Raw genomic sequence first — 26,168 nt, forward strand, 5'->3', positions numbered from 1 at the left:
ACTGCTCTGTTAAATGTTGTTTTTTTGTGGCTTTCGCCTTTATTTTATATTTTTGTATGGAGGGACAGACAGTAGGCTGACAGGAAATGGGGAGAGAGATGGGGGGAAGACATGCAGTAAAGGAGTCGAACCCGCGGCACACTGCCAGACTGGATTACCAGCCAAGGTGCCTGGACCACTGAGCCATGGCCCAGGCCACGTGTACTGCTCTGTTAACAAACAGTGAGTAATGTAGCTACTCAAAGTCATTCAAAAATGGACCATTCCATTTATAGTGGAATGCCATTTATAAGTGTAGAAATAAACTGGCCATACGATTAACCACTTAAAAACCCCAAGACATCAAAACCAATGTTTAGTGTTGGAAGTGTTTCGATAGCAAGTGGTTATTGAGCTACACAGATGTCCTCATCAGGGGGTTCCTGGGTCTTTGCCCCAAGATCTGTGTCCATTATCTTACTTTCTCTTCGCATTTCCCGTTTCACCGAACTGTCACAATCAAATAACCAAGGCTTAATATCTCTCTCACACACACACACACACACACACACACACACACACACACACACACACACACACACACACACACACACACACACACACACACACACACACACACACACACACACACACACACACACAGTTCAGTTCAGTTCAAGGGAGTTTAATGTTATATAGGTTGTCACTACAATTTGATGTTTTCTGTGTGCGTGCGAGAATCAGCTGAAATTCTAAATTGCCACAGACTAAACAGAGGAAAACACTCCTTTTTGTATTTTCTTTTTCCTTGGATATGGTATTAATATTACCCAGGTTCAAATGGCATTGTCTAATTTTTTCTTATTGTATTGTATTGTATTTTATTGTATTGTATTGTCTGTATTGTATTATCTTTTGTGTAAATGTTTGGTATTGTAGTGTAGGCTATAGCTATTATATTTACTTTTTGTCTAGTTTTGTTTCATTTGTTGTCTTAATTGTTTGTATGGTTCTTCTTATATTTACATTCTCAGACATTGCTTTGTGCTAAAAAACTGAAAAAAGCAATACAACTTTGAATCCTAAAAAAGAACAGAGAGGAAAAGGAGAATGTGTACAAGGCGGTATGAACAATGCATCACCGCCAATTATCTACACTTATATCACAAGGCACTTATGGCTCCATCTCATGCCTCTGTTACACGGCGACCATCTCCAGATAAAACGGTAAAGTCCCGTTGCTATTGACCCTTTACACGAGAACGCACACTTTATGAAAACGCTATAATATCGCTAGGTGGCGGTAACGGGCTGCCAAATAGACCAGTCACCCACGTTACGTACAAGAAGAAGAGCCAGCTCCCCCTTCACGCAACCCTATCGGGGTTTTGCTTCCAGAACACAACATGGTTATGGCCGTCGCTCGCTGCCTGCTTTCTATAACGCATCGAGGTGACAGACAGGAGGCTGACAGACAGCCCATAGCATGCAGGCAGAGCACGCCACGCTCTCTCGGGATGGTTATATATTTTATAATACATTAGGCTACATAAACGCTGCTGCCGCCTATCGCAAGGCATTTTATTTACATCATGGTTTTACATTCACCATCGCTGATGAGCAGCGCTTTGTAGGCGAGGAGGGAGGCTTGTTCAGGAACTCCATATGGCTCTGCATCAATGTAATAAATATGCACTGTGAGCCAACGTGAGCCATGATGTCATAAGTTTTGCGGATTCACCGCTTTGCCTGTTTATATGGAGACCATAGGAAATGGCGTTCTCAAAGATTTCCACTCTGGGAGGTGGTTTCACTTTGTTGCGTTTTCACCTCCTGAAAACACAGTTCTCGTCTAAACGGACACCAGCAAACGATACTTTATTTTGCCGTTTTCTATGAACACCATTCTCGTGTAAAGACCACCTTAGATAGCTTGGGTTAAATGCAAGGACAGGACAAAAATTCACATATGCGCAACGGTACAGTTACAAAACAACTAAAGGGGATTACATATGTATTAATTAGTATAATATTTCTCAATAATGAACCTGCCATAGATGTCACTACTGTACCACAGTAGATTCCTGGCAACAGAGGATAATGTTTTTCCCATGATGTGGAAAAACTCACGCCTGTCAGTCTTGTAAACCTCAAGTTCACCTTGCCTACACGAATATCTGGAGTGAGTGGGTGAGATAAATATGCCAGTTTGAAAGAGAAGAGACAGGGGCTAATGTCGTAAAGTGTGATGCACACACACAAATGTTTGCCGCACTGTCAGATTTAGTCACGACTCACCGACAGTGTAACTTTAAGGACATATTTGAACGTACAGTAAATATTAAGGTATACTATTAGGAACAAGCAAATTATGCCCATTGTGATCAACAAATACAGTATATTTTCCATCTGCCACGTAGACTATTAAAAATGGAAATCAGTGGGTGTTTAGGTTACGCCAAGGATGGGATTTGACTAAACTTTTTTGAAAGCCCACACCGCCAAGGACGTAACTTGTGTGTTTTTAGTTTTTTACATTAGATGGCGCTCTAACCTTTGATTCCCCGTTCACAGTGAAACCAGGAACAAGGAAATCACATGGTCGCAAAAACTCACCTCCCATCCACCATGTTCTAGAACGCTCATATCCTTCCTGTATCGTTCCACTTCAGCGTCCATTACATTTTCAATGTACTCTAACTATTAAACGGATGGACGGTTTTATGCACTTTTTTCCGGCGAACATCTGGGATGCGATCGTAGTGGAGAATATTCTGTGACTACTTTAAAGCAGGGGTTCTCAACCCGTGGGTCGTTCCTCGTTGACGTAAACTCAGCTGGTGGTGACTCGACTCGTACTAACCACGAAACATTAAATATCAATAAAATTAACCCTCCTACCCTCCTCCGGGTAGGAGGGTGCAGCCACCCTCCTACCCGGAAATGTAGTCTCTGGGTTGTTTGGGTATATTTGTACATTTCCACCTTCAGTCGATGCTTCATATCCATATGAGTGAAAAGGCTGGGGTGATCGGTTTATTTTTCAAACAGTTCTTATATGAGGCGATCTAAAATCCCCCTATGGAGATTACAATGCAAATAAAAAAAATACATGAACCTGGGGACTGACGCCCTCTACTGACAGTGACGTCAGGACTTCAGCATATAGCTCCGCCACACGCCGAAAAACAGCAGACCTAGAAGCTCACAACACATACACGGTGGGTCACGAGCTTGTAGCGTTGACATTTTTGACACGCAACACCGTGGTATGATGAAGTATAAATCAGGATTGTATTAAGACATGAAGCACTCGTGGCCGGATGCTTGAAAACCCTATACATGCCACTCTACCTTTCAGGTCTATATTACAGACAATTTCATGGTTCTTTGTAGTACATTTCCAGAGACATTTCCTGGGAATTAGAGTCACCCGTGCCCATAAATTGGGCACGGCTGCAATAAGATAATTGAGGCACGTGTGGCGTGTGCACTGCCTGAAGTACCAAGATCAAGCAGGCACACGCGCACCGATCTCCGGTCACGCGTAACAGATTGAGATATCCTAACGCAACGAGGATCACGCTTGGAAATCTCCACGCGCTCGTCGGCGCGGAAAAGAGGGCCCCGAGAAGGAAGAGAGGCGTCCTGCTGTTGCTTATCCCTTCACCCGGCATGGTGGCCATGCCGAGCAGAGAAAGGAGGACACAGGTGGAGACCTGGAACGCTTGTCACAACCGATGCTCCGACAGAAAAGAAACAGTCTGGCCGGGGCAACGGGAGGCGGATTTTGCCAGGGTGGAAAATGCCAGCCAAATGCCTGCCTTTCTCTCTCTCTCTCTCTCTCTCTCTCTCTCTCTCTCTCTCTGTGTTCTCTCCTCGCTCTCGTAACTATGAATGTCGGGGGCCGTTATGACGAACGAGAGAGGGGAGGGGGGGGGGGGGGAGAGAGAGAGAAGGCAAATTATTGAACAGGCGGATCAGACAAATGAGGGGGGGGTGTGCGTCGAGCCACCTGTGGACCAGCTGGAGAGGAGATAAGTGTAAGATAGCTTTGAGAGTGATGGAAAAAAAGAAAGACAACAGAAGCACCGGGCCAGCTGTTTCATAGAAAATGATATAGACCCTTAATATGCATAACTAATGCCACTCACATCTTATAGATGTTGTCATGAAAGATGGCCGTAGATGAAGAATTGGTCTATTTATTTCCAAGCAGGGTTCTTTTTGTGGCTTTCTTACTTTGACAGGAGAGTATGAATGAAGACAGGAATCCGTGGGGCAGACAGGAGGAACAACTGGGGTCTATGTTGCAATTATGTGGTTGATGCACAATCCGGTCAGCTACCCGCCGGCATGCCCCCAGGAGAGATGGCTCTTTACGACGCACAGAAACACTTGCAACATCACTGCCTCAGATCCAGCAAGCCACCTGCATCACTCGCGACATTGTAATTTAAGTGTTTGGCATGAAATCAGTCCCCCGCGATTGATATTTGAAACAGGCATGGCGCCAAGGATTTACATTTTAAATGGGCCAACATCATTTTGGCTGGTCCTTTACCGTCTTTTATGTCATTAACTTACAGCGTGTATGTCTCTGCTGTGCCAAGTAGCCTCTGTGACTTATCGTTTGAAACCCTATAAGTGACCAACACTGTGCTCATTGCATCAAAGATGAGGATGACATACGCATAATGAACCATCATAGCGTCAAGAAACACCAATGGCCATTTCCGTTTTTCAAATAACGGACACATCCGACTGCGATTGCCCGAGCAACGCGCGTGAAAGCGTTCACTAACTGACAATACATTCACACACAGTATTACTCACTGTATCCAATTATTGTCTCGCACCGACATCACTCCACCCCGTGCACCATGTTAGCACTGATCATTATTAATCTAATCAATTATATAATCATTTGACGAGCCAAAGGCTAAGCAAATCTTATACTAACTGAGCTCTGTGCAACACGTCACGCATCCTAATGAGTGGGCTTGCTTGATGATATCCGCGCAGCCAGAGAACGCTTGCATGGCAACAAGGACAGATGATTTGCAGTGGTGGAAGAAATATTCACATTTTTACTTAAGTAATAGTATCAATACTGCAATGTACAGAGTCTGTAGAAATACTCTGTTACAAGTAAGGCCTGGCTCACACCTTCGCAACAGATTGATGTATGCTTGTTGTATGAGATGTATAGCTGATGCAAGCTCGCAATGCATTTCCAATGGGAGTCACATGGTTTGACACAACATTTGTGTTGTATGAGGGGGAGGGGGGGCAGTCGAAACACCCGAAAGCCGTACAACACAAATGTTGTGTCAAACCATGTGACTCCCTTTGGAAATGCATTGTGAGCTTGCATCAGCTATACATCTCATACAACAAGCATGCATCAATGTTGTATGCTAGATGTAAAGGTGTGAGTCGGGCCTAAGTCCGGTAATCAAAATTTACTTGAGTAAAAGTACTAAAGTAATGGCATTAAAATTGTGTGTGCCACAAATAAAAGTACTCATTATGCAGAATGGCCTATTTCAGGTATCATTATGTATAAAACGTATTAAAATGGTTTGAAAATAGCCGACCTACAAGCTCATGACGCGTTGAGCTTCTTGATTGGCCATTTTCAAATAGCCAAAGGTTAAATAGGGCTGAAGGTTAATGTATGTTTTGTAAAAAATAATTCAAATCAACATAATCATTCAATTAATTGTAATGGAGTAAAAAGTACACATTTTGCATCTAAAATTAGTAAAAAATGAAAATTGTAAATAAAAGTACCTAAAAAATGTACAGTACTTGAGTAAATGTACTTAGTTACTTTAACCCATTCTGGGCGGGAACCCCTTTTGGTGTTAGCATTATGTTATGCTTTAGCTATTGAAAAATAGCAGACCTACAAGCTCATAGCGCGCCACCGAGTGGCACGCTACGAGCTTGTAGATCTGCTATTTTTGAAAAATCGAAGAACGACTGACATAGAAACGGAGGTTTTTCAGAAAACTGTCGGGATGTAGAAGAACACTATTTTAGAATAACCACTGCAACAAGGGCAGATGATTTGAAAAATTTAACATCCGAGGAGACAAACCTTAGCTCTGTCACTAATTACACATTACAGCGGTACCCCCCAGCTGACTTCCCCTGACCCTGATGCACATGCTCAGAATAATGGCATATCCCCCCCTGCTTATAATGGCCGAGTTTTGATTGATACTTTTGCAGTTCATTAACCTATAGCTAAAACTCCCACGACAGTTGGGGGGCTGATATAGAGGGGACAGAGTGCTCTATAGCCCCTCTACTCCAATAACTGAAGAGCACAGATAATTAGGGCTCCGTTAGCGGAGAGGAGATGCACATTCACTTTCCCCCCATTGTGCATAGTTCAATTATAATTTGCTCCCAGCGGGCGTAACATTCTGGGGAATAGCGGCAACGACGAATATATATACCTCAGGGGTCATTCGGATACATTGGCGCGGTGTGACATTTCCACAGGAAAACTTAGGTATTAAGCCCTTGGATACTGCATATCAATAACTATACGATTCAAATGCTGGGAATCCTTCGTTTAGCCATGCACCGAGCAGCAGCAAGCAAGCAGTGAAAGTTAGACCCTCTAATAAGAGTGGGGAAGCAACCGAGAGCATAACAATGCAAATGCATAATGGATTAGCCCGGGTTTGTAGAGTGAATTTTAAGCAGGCAGTGTAGCATACAGAGGCCACCGGAGCTCCATTACAACAGAGTTGTTAAGGTGGGAATAAGACGCTAGGTGAACGCCCACACTGACACTTGCGTTGACACGCATGATATAGATAAATGAAGCATGCTAATGGGCTTTCTAGGGGCTCCCCCACCACCGCCGCCACCACCACCAGAAATGATAATGTGAGGGCTTGTCCTGCTGGGATTAATTTTATATAATCACAGGAGAGTAGGCAGGCAATATGGGTGACTGGACTGCATAAATAATCTTTTATTAAATAAAAAAAGGAAAATCTTTTAACTCAATAGGATCAAAGTCGAATGTTGTTGCAGTCTGTGATGCGTTTCCAATACGGACAAAATGTAAAAGGCAAAACGTGTTAGAGTAGAACAATGGGTTGAATCTAAGAACAGAGGTCTGGTTATGGCAATAATAGTATCGTATTCCTTGCCGATAAGCATATCTCGATACAGAGGCTACCATATTGATGTGGCAGGAAATGTTGAAACCTTAGCTGATGTTTTTAAACCGCGTGGTTTAAAAACATCAGTCTTTGCTCGACAGTGATGGTAATTATGATTTTCTTTGTTCTTTTTTGCATTTATCCATCAAAACATTGTTTTTTTATTTGTATTTAATTCCTTGCTTTTTGTTTAAATGTTATCAAGTCCGTTTTTCAAATTGAATTTAAACCTCTTAGACTGTAATTATGTTTGGCAAAACATCAGCAATCAGTGGTCTAGGAATCCGCAAAAGAAAATTTAGTAGGACACGGGTCAGTCCGAGTCATTATTCAAAATCAACGCATATGGCGATATACATAGTATCGTGGCCTCTGTATTAGGGGTGTGCTGAAATATCGATATGGCGATATATATCGATACGTCCTCCCGCGATAAATAATCAATATTGATTATTAAAATATCGATATAAAAAAAAACAAAAGAAAAACTTTTTTTTTTTAATGTTCATAATGAAGTGATGAACAACATGTTTAGAAAAGGAGGAAATTATAGCTAAAATAAAGCAAATCCCACTCTCAGATTCCACAGCAACCAGAAGTACTGAATTACTGGATGGTGATTTGTCCAAACAGCTTTGTGGGAATACAAAATGCAGAATGCATTTCCCCAGCAGTGGACAAGTCCACTGACACCAGTGATAATGGTCAGTTGGTGGTGTTTGTGAGGTATTATGATGAGGGTATGAGGCAAAGGGGGATATCATGATATATCGTTGATGAAATTTCATACAATATATCGATATATCGCAAATATCGCAATATATCGAATATTGTGATATTAGCGTTATCGAGGGCCTAATATTGCGATATATATAGTATCGTGAGGTACCCATATCGTCCCACCCCTACTCTGTATCGTGATATGTATGGATTGTGAGGTTTGTAGGCAATTGCCCAGCCCTGGTCCAGAGTGGTGCCGTTAAGCTGCGAGAGCTGATTAGGTGGTGTCACAAAGTTGGTATTCACGTCGACTGCAGCCAAGATGTTCCCATAAATACGCAGATGTTGAATGGGTGGAGGATGTCAGAGTGAAAAGTTGCCGTGACTGGTTGCCAAGACACACACAGCGCTCGGAAATAGACACAGGTAGACACACACTATACACGCACGCATGCACAGGCTCTGCCACGACATACTGGCACACGTTGAAGTGGACTTGGCACTCGAGCCGGCGAACAGATGTTAATCCGAGACAGATAATTACATCAGTGAGCGAGCAGACATTTTTCCACTTAATTTCCGTCTTTTAAAAGTGTGACTACTCCCCAAAGGCATCTCGCTATAGCGAGAAGCCCCCGCGCCTCGGCTCCTGGGTGGATGCCTAAAGTGCCACAGTGGGGGGTTGTGATGACTGGGCCTCGGCGTGGCCTTGTGCATCAGCAGGGTGCCCAGCACTGTGCGCCAGTCTGTCCTACAGGTTGGTGAGACGAGTGAGGATACGTACGTACGTGCGTGTGTGTGTGCGCGAGCGAGCGTGTGCGTCTGACGGCAAAGGATTTGTCTTAAGTTTTGTATGCATGCTAATTAAGGAGTTCCAACACAGAGGCTTATCCATTGTTTATTAAAATAACAAATCATCTTTTGATAAGTTGCACTTTTCATCAACAGCCAAGCTCAATTATAAATAAAATAGAAGGGGGGGGGGGGGGGGGGGGTCTGGGGTGAGAGTGTTTAAGAGTAGAAAAGTGCAATCTAAAGACATCTTGACTCCACGCCTAGCTTCTGGGAGGAGGTCTAAGGCAGCACGGCAGGGGGTTGTTATCACTGGGTCTTAGCGTGGCCTCTGGATCAGCAGGGTGCCCATCACTGTGTCAGTGTCTGTCCCACAGGTTGGTGTGTGTGTGTGTGCGTGCGTGTGTGCGTGCGTGCGTGCGTGCGTGCGTGCGTGCGTGCGTGCGTGCGTGCGTGCGTGCGTGCGTGCGTGCGTGCGTCAGCAAAGTGAATTTGTCTTGTTTTGTACGCTAGCTAATTAAGCAGTTCCAACACAGAGCCGTATCCATTGTTTATGAAACAAGCATCTTTTAAGTGATTGCACTTTTCATCAAGAGACAATCCCAATTATAAATGAAATAGATTTGTGTTGGGGGTTTTTTTTAAAGAGGGGAAAGGTACAGTACAATCCGTTGACGGCTGCATGTGGATTCCCGGAATCTACTCACCCCCTGGTTCATCCTCGCTCTGACCTTTTCTTTTTTTTTTAATAAGAACTCTCTAATGTGATTCCAGCATCCATTCTGCCCCGGCCTGCTTAATGAGAGGTCTCTGCATGTTACCAATTTACTCCCATCGGTAACCCCAGCTACTGTGCTCCTCCTTTGCATCGGGTCAGGATTGGATAATAAAGAAAACAACTTTAGTGCGCTCCAGCTCAGCGTCAAATGATTCTTCATTATTGTCTATCTGGAAACCGGTAAGTAGGTTAGACGAGAAGAGCACAATTTATCAGCGGGCCTTTACTTGTAATTTAGCGACCCGGGTCCACAATGGCACGGGGGGTTGAGCACTGGGACCATGGGTTCTTCTCCCCAGCCTCAGACCACAATAAATCTCACCTTAAATTAAGTTAACATGTTCGGCTACATTGCTTAATGAGCTGAGCTAGTAAACAGTGCGGTGTGGTACTCTCCCTGATTGATTGGCGACAGGGGCCTTTACTGCTCTCGCAAGGGCCTCCAAAAAGGACAGCGCTGGTTCTATAGTGGCAGACACTTTCACCACATCCCCCTCACAAACAATTGTGGGCATTTCTTTTCCACTTCATAAAAGAGGGGGAGTAGTCGCCCCCAAAGGGTGACTTCAGGGGTATTACGATTGCGTGCGCGCGCATGTCTGTGTGCAAGTGTGTGCGCGTGTGTGTGTGTGTGATGTGCACGTCTGATTGCTTATGTTTGTAGGAAGGTAGGCAGGAAGGGCGCAGAACTGCATTAGGGAAATTTACAGTCCATAAGACATTAGATAATTCACGGTGTGGAACCGTGCGATAAATAAAAGCACGGGCGTGAGTAAATAGGCTGCGGCGATGACTGTCACACATGAAAGAGACCTTCCGTGCCCTTCACAGAGCAAGTGGGCACCAATAACCCCCCTCCCCTCCTGCCCGCAACCTGTCTGCAATTCAAGTGCCCTTCAGCCAACCTATGCGTTCAGCTCCCTACATTAGATATGGCAGTTTGTGAATAATGAGTTCATCTGCATTCCCGCATACCTGATAGGAAGATACACCGCATGAAACTGTAGCATACTCTCTACACAACGGCCCTCCGTTACCAAATACACCTGTGTAAATGTACTTTTGTGTGGGTTATGTAGGTTATGTTCATACTGGCAGGTCAAATTAGATGTTTGGCCTATACAGATTGGAATCAGATTGTTTCTTATCAAGTCTGATCAGCAAAAAAAAAAAAAACCCTCATGGAAACAGATTTTTGCTCATCAGATTTTAATTATACTATACACGATCAGCTCCGTTTGGCACTGGTATCACTCACATTTCACTGTAATAGTGAATAGTCCTATTGTATATATGTTTTTGATAGTTTTATCACCAATTTTAAGAGCCTGCTCAGGGACAGCTTCTGGCCGATTCTGGCCCATTTACATGGATTTGAAAAATGGCGTGTTGATTAATGTGCATTGTCCCTGTTAAATAAATAAGTGGTTTTGAAATGTGATTGTCCAAGTCAAGTCCAAGTATGATGGTGTTGATCCTCAACGTAGCATTGACATGATGATGTGAAAAGTAGAAGCTAGATATTACTCATGCCATTGCCTACAGTTGGAGGCCATCGATATTGTCCTTTTCTTTTTGCTGAGGTTTGTGTGATCTGCGCAAAAGGACCCATTTTGGGCGGGAACCCCTTTTGGTGTTTTAAACATTATGTTATAATTTAGCTATTGAAAAATAGCATATCTACAAGCTCATAGCGTAGGTCTGCTATTTTAAAAAAATCGTGAAAATATGGAGGATTTAGAAGGATTTTTTGTAATTTTGAGGTCAGGCCTAAATGGATCAAATGATAAGGGACAATATCGGTGGCACCCAACTGTATGTTCACAGCAAGCAGTGGTGGAAGAACTATTTAGGCCTACAGGTATTTAAAAGAAACCCAAGGCTGATTTTGTAGTTCATTTTACAGTTAAGTTAAAAACATATTACAGCAGATTAAAAAACATGGCAGATTTGTAAGATACACAGCTGGACCAAACAAATTAATAGCGCGTGTGTTAGATTGTCATACAGGTGTGTCCAGAGCCAGGCATGCCAACATGGTACTATCGACACACTGGAATTCTGGCAATCTAACCCATTATCAATTTGATTAGCTGCAGCTGTGTTGCTTAAATGACTGTGTACTGACTGATATTAAAATTGTCTAATGGGAGGGCGGGCCAGCCGGCCAACATAACCATAGTCCATCCAACGGCCACAGCACTATGACAACATAACCATAGACCCTCCACCGGCCACAGCACTATGACAACATAACCATAGACCCTCCACCGGCCACAGCACTATGACAACATAACCATAGACCCTCCACCGGCCACAGCACTATGACAACATAACCATAGACCCTCCAACGGCCACAGCACTATGACAACATAACCATAGACCCTCCAACGGCCACAGCACTATGACAACATAACCATAGACCCTCCAACGGCCACAGCACTATGACAACATAACCATAGACCCTCCAACGGCCACAGCACTATGACAACATAACCATAGACCCTCCAACGGCCACAGCACTATGACAACATAACCATAGACCCTCCAACGGCCACAGCACTATGACAACATAACCATAGACCCTCCAACGGCCACAGCACTATGACAACATAACCATAGACCATCGAACGGCCACAGCACTATGACAACATAACCATAGACCCTCCAACGGCCACAGCACTATGACAACATAACCATAGACCCTCCAACGGCCACAGCACTATGACAACATAACCATAGACCATCGAACGGCCACAGCACTATGACAACATAACCATAGACCCTCCAACGGCCACAGCACTATGACAACATAACCATAGACCATCGAACGGCCACAGCACTATGACAACATAACCATAGACCCTCCAACGGCCACAGCACTATGACAACATAACCATAGTCCATCCAACGGCCACAGCACTATGACAACATAACCATAAACAAACCACGGCCACAGCACTATGACAACATAACCATAAAGAACCCTATATATTTCGTCAGGCCGGCGGACAACGTCGTCGTCGTCTAAACTCGATGTGTCGTCATTAGCGTCCGGCGCATGGCATCTGGCGCAAACAATTCAGTCCAGCTCCATATATGGTCACAAAAGGGGGCATGAGCATATGCTTCTGACATCAGGGATCTCCATATGTGGGCATAAAAGAGACAAGAACTGACAGATAGTCATACAAGAGACAAGGACTGTCTCCATAATAGGCATATGACATCAGGGATCTTCATATATGGGCATAAGGACTGACAGCTCCATATATGGATGAACACATCAGTCAGTTCGGCGGTGCGACGTACTGTAGGTGTGTGTGGGCCCTGTGTGTGGGCCCTGTAGCGGCCCCCTGAACCTCTAACAAAATGGCCCCTAATTCTCTCACCCACAGTGCCTGTCCTTGCCTACCCTACAAAACCTGGGAGTTACAGTAAAAGGCTGAATGATGTCCTGCAAGGAGGGTATAATTAGGCTAAGCGTACAGATTGTATACGCGGTGGGAAATGAAGTGTACAGTAGGCCTATTGAGCCGTGTTGATGGCAAACGAGCCTCTCTCCCCATCGATTGTGATGAGAACTTAGTTCAAATGTCCTTGGGCAGTGCCGCAGGTAATCTATTGAGTTATTAATCTGTAAAGGGCCGAGCAATGCCCAGGCAAACGGCTATCTATCTACATGGGGATTTCAGATCCACAACAGCATTTCATCACCATACTCCAACCTCCGGAGTGGCTTTCAGCATTAAATCGACCACCGAGTTTCTTTTCTGACCTTAGAATATGACGGTGCTTGAACGTCTGCTGGGGCAGGCACAGGGTCGTGAAGGTCAGGCACCGAAGGGAATTCATTTCTGCTGTTGCTCCCCCATCGACACATGGACGTGCCACGGCGACGTGTGATGCAGGAAATAACCGCCAACACTCCACGATGGTCTCGGGGTGCGAAAGAGAGAAGCGCTGCGGTCAGTCACGCTTGCAAAAAAAACAGGGATAGAATATGTTTGCTTAAGCTAGGGGCCTTTCTTCCCGTCAGAGAAGCGAGCAATATACAGTATATAATATACCGGCGCTCCACCGGGGGCGTCAGCGTCGTGTCTCCGTCACCGTCAGGGAATGTTCCCTTTTGAGTGGTGTAAACCACTCCTACAACTGGTTGAGTGGTGTAAACCACTCCTACAACTGGCTTTTGTGTGCATAAAAAAATGACCATGGTTGCTATGTTCAAAATAATTTCTGACGTAATTAAATCACACCCGGGTGAACTGGATGACCGTAGCAACCGTGGTCATTTTCTCTGCGCAAAAACAGCCAGTTGTGAAATCACATCCGGGTGTGATACATACATTTATCAAAAATGATAGCTTTTTTTACTTAACATATTTTGTGTGATTTCATTACGTCAGACATTACGTCAGACCACAGCTGATCATGCTATATAAAACCTTACACCACTCAGTTCACACGGGTGTGATTTTTTAAATCAATGAAGGGTGGCTCCACTGCCCGCGTTGCGTTGCGTGACTGCATTAAAATTGCCCCGGTTCGTTTTTTGACGCACGCGACGGAGACGCAACGCGTCCGGTGGAGCCCCGGCGGAACACGTGTTGTGGCAGCGGTCACGCGCGGTTCAAATTGTCCCCTGCTGATGGGTGTTCAAACCACTGAGCTCAGATGGCGATGGCACTCAGCCGGGCCCGCTTCCTGGCCTCAGATATGCGACAAATGCATTTACAAAAAAATAAAAAATAAAATAAAATAAAAAGTTAAAAAAGAAAAGCTGCAGGTGGCAGATGAGGACAGACATTTGAGAATGAGCTGCCTGGGCTGGCCTCATTGGGATGCCGATATGCTCCATATACGTTTAATCACTTGTCTGGGAGCACAACGGACACTGCTGCCCTGCAACTGGCACGTTTTTACAATGGGTTAACTCCATCGAAGTGTGCCACCACCAACCCAGGCAGAGCAGAGAGGGAGAAAGTGACAGGAAAGGCGAGAGAATGAGATATGTGGCAGAGAGAGAGAGAGAGAGAGAGAGCGAGGGGACAAGAGGAGGAGGGGAAGGTGCTGAGGGAGGAGGGGGCATGGCAGATTGTGCCACTATGTCCCCAGGGCCAGGCTTGTGTTTTCTTCCATCTCCAGCCCATGTCCCAGAGGAATTTCAACCCCATCCACAATATGGCTCAATTATGGCAGTTCTGGCTCCTGCTATTCTCCAGTGGCGTGTAAAGGAGGAATTAAGATTGTGTAATATCTGAGGAATCACACACCCGGAAGCACTGACCTGATATGTACACATTCCAGTCTCTTGTCTGGAACTTTCCTTCTGGAAGAGTAGTCAGAGGAAAAGCCCATGTTCGACAAAATTGCTTACACTAGTCATTGGGAGGAGGAATGTCCATGGACGGGGGGGTGGGGGGGGGAAGAAAAAAGAAGATTGCTCGTTTGTGCAATATGGTGCTCATATTACACCCCTCCTCTGACTGAGAGAGAGAGAGAGAGAGAGAGAGAGAGAGAGAGAGAGAGAGAGAGAGAGAGAGAGAGAGAGAGAGAGAGAGAGAGAGAGAGATATACACACAGAGACACACACACACACACGTGGAGGTGGAGAGGAAGACACAGGTGTCAAAATGGATTCCTGAATAACAACGGAGGTGCCATTACCTGAATGTCACCCAACATGCGCACACAGACTCCATCCTTGGGGAAAGAGGGAGCGGGGAGAGGCAGGCACGACATTTGCGACACAATCTCATCGCTCCGGTGCAGGGAAAGTGTCTTTCCTTGTTCGGTCACAATTCAATTTTCATCCGACATAAGCATGCAGCCATAAAGAAAAACCCATCGACATTATCACACACTCATTCACGGGAGCGCTCAGTCATGTGTGGCAGTATTCAACTCCCCCGGAACACAAAAGGAGACCCGTCTCCTTTGTCACGAGACACCTGTAAAATGGCCAACATATCACTAGCATATCATCAATACGTATAAATGTCAAGACCGCGTGGCATTCTCTCCCACTGTTTGTTCCTTAACAAATCGATACGGCACCATTTCTAATAAGTACACAATGTAAATGAGTCCTGGGGTACACTGTGGTGTACAGGAGCCTGTCATTTTCCAGCTGTTAACCCATTTTGGACTTGGTCTTCAAAGATCCTAATAGTTTTCTGAAAAACCTAAGTTTCTATGTCAGCGGTGCTCAACCTTTTTCATGTCAAGGACCCCCAGAATTATCTCTATTGGGCCACAGACAACCATCTCAAAATATGTAGTTCCAGGGACCCCCCAGAAGCAAATATTTTAGTTAAAAATGTTCGCTCTGAAAAATATATTCAAAGATTTGCGCCACATTTTCACGACTTTTCAAAAATAGCAGACCTACAAGCTCGTAGCGCGCCACTCGGTGGCGCGCTATGAGCTTGTAGATCTGCTATTTTTCAATAGCTAAAGTATAACAAATTGCTTAAAACACCAACAGGGGTTCCCGCCCAAAATGGGTTAAATGCAAATTGTGTGTTATCGCCGCGCACACTCCCCAGCCAGGATACTGATGCCTTTGTGTTCTTTCCCTTTCTTGCAGCAGAAGGCGCGTGCCCTTTGGAGGAGGAGGGGAATAAAAGGAAGGGAGATAATAAAAAACGGACCCTTGACGGAGAAGAACAGCACACCTGACTGAAAGGCACATCAGTTGATGACATGATGGCGAGTATTTATAATTACTACACCACCAGCCTATGCAATACCCGTTGTCAGAGTGCCTGTTGTACCCGCCTGTAGATCCTGCCTGTGTCTCTTATACACCCATGGAGTTACCCGTCAGGTTTTATCAATGTTTTTGGTAGATATAGTTGGAAGTCGGTCGGTCTCCCCTAGTGTATGGGCATGTGGATCGGTGGTTCTGGACAACCGGATCTCCATTATGCCAATCGACTAATCTAATATACGGCAACCTTCCCCGTGTTTCTTCACTGGTCCGATCCAGAAGAGCACAGTTTTCCCGGCCACTGCTACAGAGCTGACAATGAGGTTATATCTTCCCTTCTTCTCTGGAGTCCTGCCTCAGGGCGGACCAGAGGTAGAAAGCTGTCGTTCCCTGATGTCATCGCTAGGGACACATGCTTCAGTAGGCAGGGACTGGGGGTGGCAATGAAGGACCGGTGCTTCAGTAGGCAGGAACTGGGGGTGGCAATGCAGGACCGGTGCTTCAGTAGGCAGGAACTGGGGGTGGCAATGAAGGACCGGGAAGTCTGGCGTAGCATTGTGGAATCCATGATCTTGAATCCGCGGTCGAAAAATGATGATGACGATGCCTATATGGGTATATTTGTTCTGGACAGCTGCCTATGTGAACAGCTCGACACCGGGCACCGCACTCCCTCGACCCCTCAGCGATGTGCATGTTGAGATTGATGTCCATCGGTCAGACGCTTCTCGACATGCGTGAACTACAGACTGACGGACAGAGAATTTCCACATTTATAGTAGGATGGGTTTTATTAAGCCTGGTATCAAAGTATAAACCACCGGAGAGATGGGTGGCAGCCGGAATGTAGACGGCACCCCGGGAGCAGTATGGGTTAGCGCCCCTGCTTGCATCCTCCGTGAGGAGGAAGCCCAAAAACCTTCGATGAGGCCTTTAGGAGGGCCATTCGAGCCGCAGGTGGAGTCTGCAGTACTACTGTTGCCCAGCGGTGGAGCCTGCAGAACCACTGCGGCTCAAGAATCCACCACTCCGGAATTAAGTGTCGGGTGCTGGGAGTCTGGTGCAACGCACAGGTCCTCGCGGTACTCCTGGTGAGAGCAGGAGTGGACCTGGTGAGACGTAGGAGGGGCCCGGACAGGAGGCAACCCACAGAGCCTAGTCCCTCCACTTACCAGAATAGTACCTCTCAGTCCCGGCATAGTAGTTCCGGAGTGGTTCCAACGGATTGTGCGGCCCTGTCTTTCCCTAGTGGTTCTGATCGAGGGTAGCTACTGGGACGTAAGTCGGGACTTGATCACCCCGGCTGGGTCACCCGAGTGAGGGGTATGATGTTCGAGAGACCCGAAACCCCGATGTTCTTGGGATACGTCCCAGTTGCATCCAGGCGATGTTATTTTCGTTAAATCACGCACCTAAATCGCTCCCTTGCTCCCTCACTAATGTGGCCACGGCCTACAGACTGACACGCGTGCACACGCTGCAAACAAGAAACTATTTTTTTTGTAATCTTCTTATGGAAATGTGCACATCAAAACAAAGATGTGGTAAATCCTTGGTTTTTGGGCTTTTTTGGCAGTGCGGGAGAAAACAACCAAAACGGTCTCAACTTGGAGCACTGCAGAGAGGCATCGCAATAAGAGTAATGTCAAGAGGAGATTTTAATCACACATTGTGCCACATGCCTATGGGGGAGTTTACATGGTGAGATGGTTTTTTTTTATTCATTAAAAGCAGAGTCCTAAAAGCATACGATACAACCTGCACTAACGGTGCATCTCCGAATCGCACATACGGTACAGGAATATCTAAGCATGCGTTTTTTTATTTTTATTATCATAATTAAAAATAGGAAGACGTATTGTAAAGGGAAATGCATAAAAGAGTCTTTATGTATACCTGAGTGTGCAATTACACTCCATTTCCCCTAACAAGATCACATGAAAGCCTGCTGTACTGTACTCAGTGTACTGTATTGCGTTTGGACAAACCATTCATGACGGAGGAGGAGGAATAATACCTTGTGGAAACTATACTGTAGATTCATAGAATGACTGAAAAGACCCAGATGATGTCACCGTGCTGTAATTACAAAGACACGTCAGTTGCTGTACTGTACTCAGTGTACTGTATTGCGTTTGGACAAACCATTCATGACGGAGGAGGAGGAAGAATACCTTGTGGAAACTATACTGTAGATTCATAGAATGACTGAAAAGACCCAGATGATGTCACCGTGCTGTAATTACAAAGACACGTCATATGCGCGTCCAATTGCACATCTCACATGCACCGCGGTCCAAAGAAGACGTCACGTGGCTTCTGCGGTACGTAGGTCAGCAACATCCACCCTTTGTCAAAAATGACAAAAGGACCTCAACATGTTCCATAAACGCTGCGCCATCATATTAACCCATTTAGGCCCGACGTCGAAATAAAAAAATCACACCCGTGTGTGAACTGAGTGGTGCAAATCCACCCCCCCCCCCCCCCCCCCCTCTCTCTCTCTCTCATCAGCAGGCAACAGTGCATCTCTCCGTCTCTGTTTCTGCCACAACAGCGCCCCTACTGGTACTCATGAGTCACACATGAGTCACACACATTAACACGAGTCACATAGGTTAACACGAGTCACATAGGTGAGTGAACACGGACATTGCTGTTCCTTGGAGTGGTTGCACCACTCAAAAGCGTTCGCTCTGAAAGAATATATATACCTATTCAAAGACTTGTGCCGCATTTTTGACGATTTTTCAAAAATAGCAGACCTACAAGTTCATAGCGCGCCACTCGGTGGCGCGCTATGAGCTTGTAGATCTGCTATTTTTCCAATAGCTAAAGTATAACAGAATGCTTGAAACATCAAAAAGGGGTTCCCGCCCAAACTGGGTTAACGGGCCCCATGTGGCATTAAAGAAGTCTGCTCAATCTTTCATTCACTCTTTTATTCTCAAATATGGCAGTGATAATGCTGGGGGGGGGGGGGGGGGGAGGCCATTGAGAGCTAATGAATGGCTGTAATGGAGAGTCTGGAGTACTACCGTATACACGATTCACGTCTTTCACAAGGTTTTATGGATCCGAGGCTAATTAATGAAAAAAATAGAGGCCGCATTGTCTCCCATCAAATCCGATCCTTAATTCACCAGAGTTCCAATCACCCCTCCGCTGGAGCCTAACGTTTTAACCCATTTTGAGCGGGAACCCCTTTTGGTGGTCATACATACATTATGTTATAATTTAGCTATTGAAAAATAGCAGATCTACAAGCTCATAGCGCGCCACCGAGTGGCGCGCTACGAGCTTGTAGGTCTGCTATTTTTTGAAAAATCGTGAAAATATTTATTTCAGAAAACTGGAGGATTTAGAAGATTTTTTGTTTTATTTCGACGTCGGGCCTGAATGGGTTAATCATTCTACCTCTAGAGCAGAGGGCCAGTCCCCCAGTCGATTATTGCAATTCAATTTAGCATATTAATTATAGTCGCAGCCGAAGGGTATGTTCTTTTTCTCCTTTCGAGGTGAACATGGCCCGTTGCTTTTTCATTCTCCCAACATGTTTTGCTGTTATCTGTAGCCTCTTCTTAGGCACCGTTTAGATTGCATTGTTACCATGCGATGGGGGTTATCTCTAACGCTATGATAATGTACCTCCCCGTGCTCCAGGATGTTGGCGTAAACGAGCGGGCAATTCCTGAAGGGGGAAGCTCCGACTGATAATCCTTCTGTAAAGACTAATGCTATCAATGATGCCACCCATGGGAGATTAACGGACTGCTGCCAAGGGGATGGTTGATGTGGCCCTGCCTGCACTGCCTGATGGACCCTCATGTGGGACGGGTGCTTTCATTAAGTAGACCATTCCCCACTCCCTCCCAAAAAATGAAAAGGGGGAAAAAAATAACGGGCTGCTGTGTGAAATGAATATGGGCTATTGCAGCTGGGCAGTCTGAAGCCGGGCCTCCCCGTTGGCCTGTTAGGGGCCGATCCAGTCTGGACAGGTGCACTGGGCTGAGAGAATGGAAGCCCTTTGCTCGTACGGTGGACAGCAGGGCCCTTACAGGTGAAACTGAGCATGTATAACTCTAGTTCTCATTGCGAAAACCAGGAGAGCGAGGCGAGCGTACCCCTGCCATGTCCTCCAAGAATGGAAATATCATACATCCGCGCTCAAATATTAATGACCAGCTCGTAAAGTAGATTTACCCTTATGTGTACGGATAGCTTAAAACAAATCCCATCACTTAGTAAACTTTTATGAGGCAATACGAAACGGTTAGTGCTGCTCTCACCATTTAATGCTTGATGGCGTGATTTGTATACGCTGCACTCCGACCAAAGCACGCCTCAAGGAACGTTCCGGCACATTGCAATGCTGCAGAGGATGTGTGATGTGAGGTGATGATACAGCGAGTGCCCCCGCTGTGGGTCTCTCCTTGCATGGCGCAGAGGACTTCTATCAATACTGCCCTCCCCCCCCCCCCCCCCCCCCCCCCAACCTCGCCCCAAAATCCCCCTGGGGTCCTGGCAGTCCCCGGCTAGACCCCTGTCAAACCCCAGAGTAGAGGCAGATGGGCCTGGCTTTTTTTTATGTACTAATCAAGGAGGAATTTGCTCCCTCACAGACACGTCACCCCTGAACCCACGTGTCTAGTCACATTCATTATTCATCCGTGCCGAGGTGAGCTGCCGCAAAGGGTCGAGAGCAGAGAGGAGAAGGTGAGCAGGAGAGTGTGTGTGTGTGTGTGTGTGTGTGTGTGGGGTAGTGCCACTTGTCATTCTCTGTTCCTCATGCCAGCTCATCCCAGTGTTCAAGTGTCCCTCAGCCCCATCTGCCCAACAACAGGAAGCCTTTATGGAACATCTGCTTCCATCCTCCTGTCTATTCCTTCCTCCCCTATAGCAGAGACACAGACGCTAGCTAGAGCATTCATTTGCAATCTGTTGGTATGTTAACCCGGACGTGTTCACTCCATCCCTTCACTCTCTACTGTGGTCACGCCTAGGGGGGAAATCTTTCGGACCACAACATTAAGCACACTGGAGAGTGATTACAGTTGTCCAGGATCATTACACGGTCAGATGGAAGGTATTTAAAATGTGCAGTTACAATTTCAGTATTTAGCAGATGCGACTTACAAAGTGCAACATTGGAGTAAGAGGCATACATTCTAGTGAACAAACGACAATGTAAATGGTCAAAGAAAACAATTACATTCTATGAAGTAACGACGATAACAGATAAACACGGAACACTTGGGTATAATTGTCACCTGATGGTCAGGGCGTGTGCAGAGGAGAGATAAGGGATACATTACATTAGGAGGAGGATGTTTAACAGCTTGACAGCGGACCATTTACGGCCGTCTTTCAGGCTAGACTGCCTATGTTTAAAGTTACCTTTGAACAGCCACTGCACCGACCGCTGAGTTGCTTGCTTGTCATGAAAATCCACTTTAAAACGGTGTAATCACTTGTTGTTGTAGTGCTGAAAAGTATTCCAAAGTGCCGACCACAACAACAGAACGGAGCAGGAAGCACTCCGCATCGTTCCACCCCCACCATTGTAAACAATAGGGACTCAATTTCCCATAACCCTTTACACGCCGGAGCGGTGGATTGCCCGTATGACTTAAAACTGATTCAAAACGTGGATTAAACAATGAAAACATAACTCGGGCAACTCTCGAATCGCATGGAAAGTGTTCTACAATTAATTAACTCGAGCAACTCGTGTTTAGAAGTCAAAGTGTTAAGATTGAGCTGCCAGGCAAGAGGTGAAGAGGAAGGCAAAAGAGGACGTTTATGGTGGCAGTGAGAGAGGACACGCAGGTGGCTGGAGTGACAGAGAAAGACGCAGAGAACCCAGAGGCGAACCCGATGGGAAATAGCCCAAAGAGTAATTAATTTTGTTGAAGAATCTCTCAGAAGGCTCCCCTTCCATGACATTTCCGAAATATTCTATTCAAAACGGTTGTATCTGAAAAGTACAAAAAAAATAAAAGTCTGACTCTCTCTGACCTCTGCACACGCCACACAAAACCCCCCCCCAAAAAAACACGTTTACTCTGAGAGTGTAGGCTAAATTGTAACCAAATGGACCGATGGCCCACTGCGCACTAAAATCCTTGTGTTAATTTATCCATTACTAACTCGAGATGGAACCAAATGAACCATTTTGCCGTATGTTTGAATAATCCATGACTTATACAGAAACGCTTCCATATAAACCTGTATGGCCAACTACGGTAGGTCTGTTTGTTGGGGATGATTAACACAATCATTCCCGGGATTCCTTCAAAATAGGAGCTCTGGGGTGCCGGAAAGACATGGCCGCTTTTACGCTGAACCCTGAGATAGTGTATAACGATTTGCGTGATGTATGGATGTATGGAAGTATGGATAAAATGTGTATGTGTAATGTACAGAAATTACCATGGACAAAATCAGCCTCATGGTGGCGCTCTAACCAGCAGATGTGAAAATGCAGGGCAAAGCTATTTCCTTGGACTCTAGGGAGAGCGCCTACAAAGTTGTACACATGTTGGTGCAATTATAGGTAAGAAAATGAATTGCCTTGTTATAGCACCACCATGAGGCTGATTAGAATTTTTTTTAAGTGGCATTTCTTCATCAGCCTAGTGGGAATGTGTGTGCATAATTTCACAGAAATCTGTGTTAAGATTTGAGGCATTTTGTTCAAAGCGGACAAATCCTGCAAACTTTGGAAGGCAACCTTAGCCAATGGGGATGGAATATGGGGAAGCGGACAGGTCCGTGTTGATCACATGACTATAGAGATAGTGTGCACCGATTTGCGTGATGTATGGATAAAATGTGTACGAGTAATATGAATAAATGTGTTTTGCGAAAATCGGCCTCATGGTGGCGCTATAACAGGCCGTTGGGGAAACATTGGGGCAGAGGTTTGTCGTTGGCATCCAGGGAGTGTGCCAGGCCAGCGGTGCCGGAGATTAGCTGTACGCAGACGGACGGACACACGGACGGACGGAGTGCAAAACATATACTCTCCCCATGCCTTCGGCTGGAGGAGACAATAATGTGTGGTTGTCACAAAATCCCAAGGCACACCAGTGTGCCTTGTCACACCACTTGCAAACCAGTGAAGTGATCTAAATCACTTGACACAACTCAGCCAATCAAAGTGATTGTTATTGTATGATGCATGGGGAGGGATTACTCATTTTGACGGTTCACTAGAGAGAAAATAGATAATGGATGGATTTGTTTTTACGTCCAGGACAGGAGAAGAGAATGCCCCCAAAATGAGAATAGTAGACAGAATCAGTTCAAAGACGAATGGGCAGATCAATATGCCTTCATTCTTCCGGCAGCGATTGCTAAACCAGTCTGGGCTCATATGTCTAGAAACAGTGTCAATCATGACATTTCATAACTTGTTGTTTGTACATATTGCAATTATGTGCGGTTGTCACAGAGTCCCAAGGCACACCTGAACTTGTGTGACAGTTTGTGATTTGATTACAGTGTTTGTGGAAGACGTTCAAGGGAACTGTGCACATTTCATTCACCAAAGTGCAGCAAAAGATCCATGTTGACTAGAAAAGCTGATTGGAAACTTCAGAAAATGCTTCTCGCTTGCTGGACATACAGTAAGCTCCTCCTGCTCATTCAGAATCCATTCCTCAGTCCGACATATAACCCTAACCTCACAGGGAAGATTTTTAACCGGCAGCGCATGTCAGGAACCACGGGTGAGTTTTAACCAGAAGCCGACACCCTACCCCCAAAGCCTAACCCTAACCTCACAGGGAAGACACGGGTGAGTTTTAACCAGAAGCCTAACCCTACCCCCAAAGCCTAACCCTAACCTCACAGGGAAGACACGGGTGAGTTTTAACCAGAAGCCGACACCCTACCCCCAAAGCCTAAGCCTAACCCTAACCTCACAGGGAAGACACGGGTGAGTTTTAACCAGAAGCCGACACCCTACCCCCAAAGCCTAACCCCAACCTCACAGGGAAGACACGGGTGAGTTTTAACCAGAAGCCGACACCCTACCCCCAAAGCCTAACCCTAACCTCACAGGGAAGACACGGGTGAGTTTTAACCAGAAGCCGACACCCTACCCCCAAAGCCTAACCCTAACCTCACAGGGAAGACACGGGTGAGTTTTAACCAGAAGCCGACACCCTACCCCAAAGCCTAACCCTAACCTCACAGGGAAGACACGGGTGAGTTTTAACCAGAAGCCGACACCCTACCCCCAAAGCCTAACCCTAACCTCACAGGGAAGACACGGGTGAGTTTTAACCAGAAGCCGACACCCTACCCCCAAAGCCTAACCCTAACCTCACAGGGAAGACACGGGTGAGTTTTAACCAGAAGCCGACACCCTACCCCAAAGCCTAACCCTAACCTCACAGGGAAGACACGGGTGAGTTTTAACCAGAAGCTGACACCCTACCCCAAAGCCTAACCCTAACCTCACAGGGAAGACACGGGTGAGTTTTAACCAGAAGCTGACACCCTACCCCAAAGCCTAACCCTAACCTCACAGGGAAGACACGGGTGAGTTTTAACCAGAAGCTGACACCCTACCCCAAAGCCTAACCCTAACCTCACAGGGAAGACACGGGTGAGTTTTAACCAGAAGCTGACACCCTACCCCAAAGCCTAACCCTAACCTCACAGGGAAGACACGGGTGATTTTTAACCGGCAACGCATGTCTCGGCAGTTGCGGCGTCGGCCGCAATTCCCCCCACCTCCCCTCAGCAGTGCCGCGGCTGTTATCGGCAGTTTGCGGCGCCTGGACCACCGGCCGCGGAACGGTCCGACACTGCAGCAGAACTGAGCGGCAGTGGAATGTCATAATCCCCCAGAGATTAAAATTGCCTGCGTTTTGCATCCCAAAACGCAGTTTATAGTTTTGGGCTGCAATACACCAACAACCTCTGCGTCCACGCCGCGGAATGCACTACTGTACTCAGCATGTACAGTAATAATAATCCACGTGAAAAAAATATATCGCAAAAAAAAATGCGGTAAAATGGACATAATTTTGAATCCGACCTCATCCTACTTTATAAACAATAAAATCCACGTAGGAATCGTTGTAGAACCACTAGTTTGTAATAACAACAACACTCCATGACCGCCATCTTGCTCAGAGCCGAGCGGTGAGCGAAGCCTGGAGACCAGAGCCGTTTAGAGAGAGAGTGACGACAACATACCGTTCAGTGACTCATGCAGCTCCACGAATAAACAGTAAACGGAGTTGTCGCAACTCTCTCATCTAAACGGCGCTGCCTCCGACAGAAAGACAGGGGAACATTTTTGAGCAAGACAAGCAGAGTAGACACGATTGAATGGGAAACACACATCGTGTAACAAACGCCGACACTGTTGTATGTTGGACCGGTGCCACCACACACGTTTAAATGCCCCCCCCAAAAAGTGCCAAAGCCAACTGCAGGACAACAGAAAATATTAGCAACCCTATTAGTATTTTCTAAACCTAAACCCAAGTCATCTTCTAATGATGATGCTGTGTGCACAGCCTACCTCCTCCATGACCGCTTCTACTTAATCTTCAGGTTAGTTTTGTAGCATTCGTTTTTATTTTTTATTTATTGTGTAATGTGTAATGAAAACAAAGATTTATTAACAGTTAAAACTGGCAGAATTATTATAGATTTCATATAGCAAAAATAATAAAAAATATGTAGAGCATTTTTTTTTATTCTAATTTATTTTGCTAGCTTTAGTTATAATAATAATTTCTTCTCCGTTTTCTACATGAATATAACCACATTATAACCATATAAAATGAAATGGGCGTTACATGCTGCAATTTGTAAAAATGGCAAAATATGACTCCTAACGTGGTTGAAGTGGGACTCATCAAATGTCCCTGGGACTCATCTAAAAGACCATCCCTGCATCCCGGGACTCATTACATTGAAAACCTATTTACATCACTGATTCTCCCACCACCCCCCCAGCCCCCGGCAG

General features: G+C 45.7%; 1 protein-coding gene across 7 annotated transcripts in view; it reads right to left on the reverse strand.

Moving 5' to 3' along the window:
• Nucleotides 1–26,168, reverse strand: part of LOC306924140 (uncharacterized protein) — a 328,928-nt gene that overhangs the window by 251,147 nt on the left and 51,613 nt on the right. For 4 of the 7 annotated variants that reach the window (XR_013790128.1, XR_013790129.1, XR_013790130.1 and 1 more), the window contains exon 3: nt 13,238–13,398. The exons of 1 other annotated variant lie outside the window; for it this stretch is intronic. Coding sequence is in view for 2 of the 6 variants with exons in the window: in XM_079502507.1 (XP_079358633.1) it covers nt 13,238–13,398 (161 nt within the window). In the remaining 4 variants the exon portion in view is untranslated. Of the gene's footprint in view, nt 1–13,237; nt 13,399–14,749; nt 14,841–26,168 lie in introns of all 7 variants that reach the window. 2 more of the 7 variants (XR_013790131.1, XM_079502506.1) reach the window with 1 other exon arrangement.

The sequence above is a fragment of the Electrona antarctica genome (assembly GCF_951216825.1).
Source record: "Electrona antarctica genome assembly, chromosome: 1".
Taxonomy (NCBI): Eukaryota; Metazoa; Chordata; class Actinopteri; order Myctophiformes; family Myctophidae; genus Electrona; species Electrona antarctica.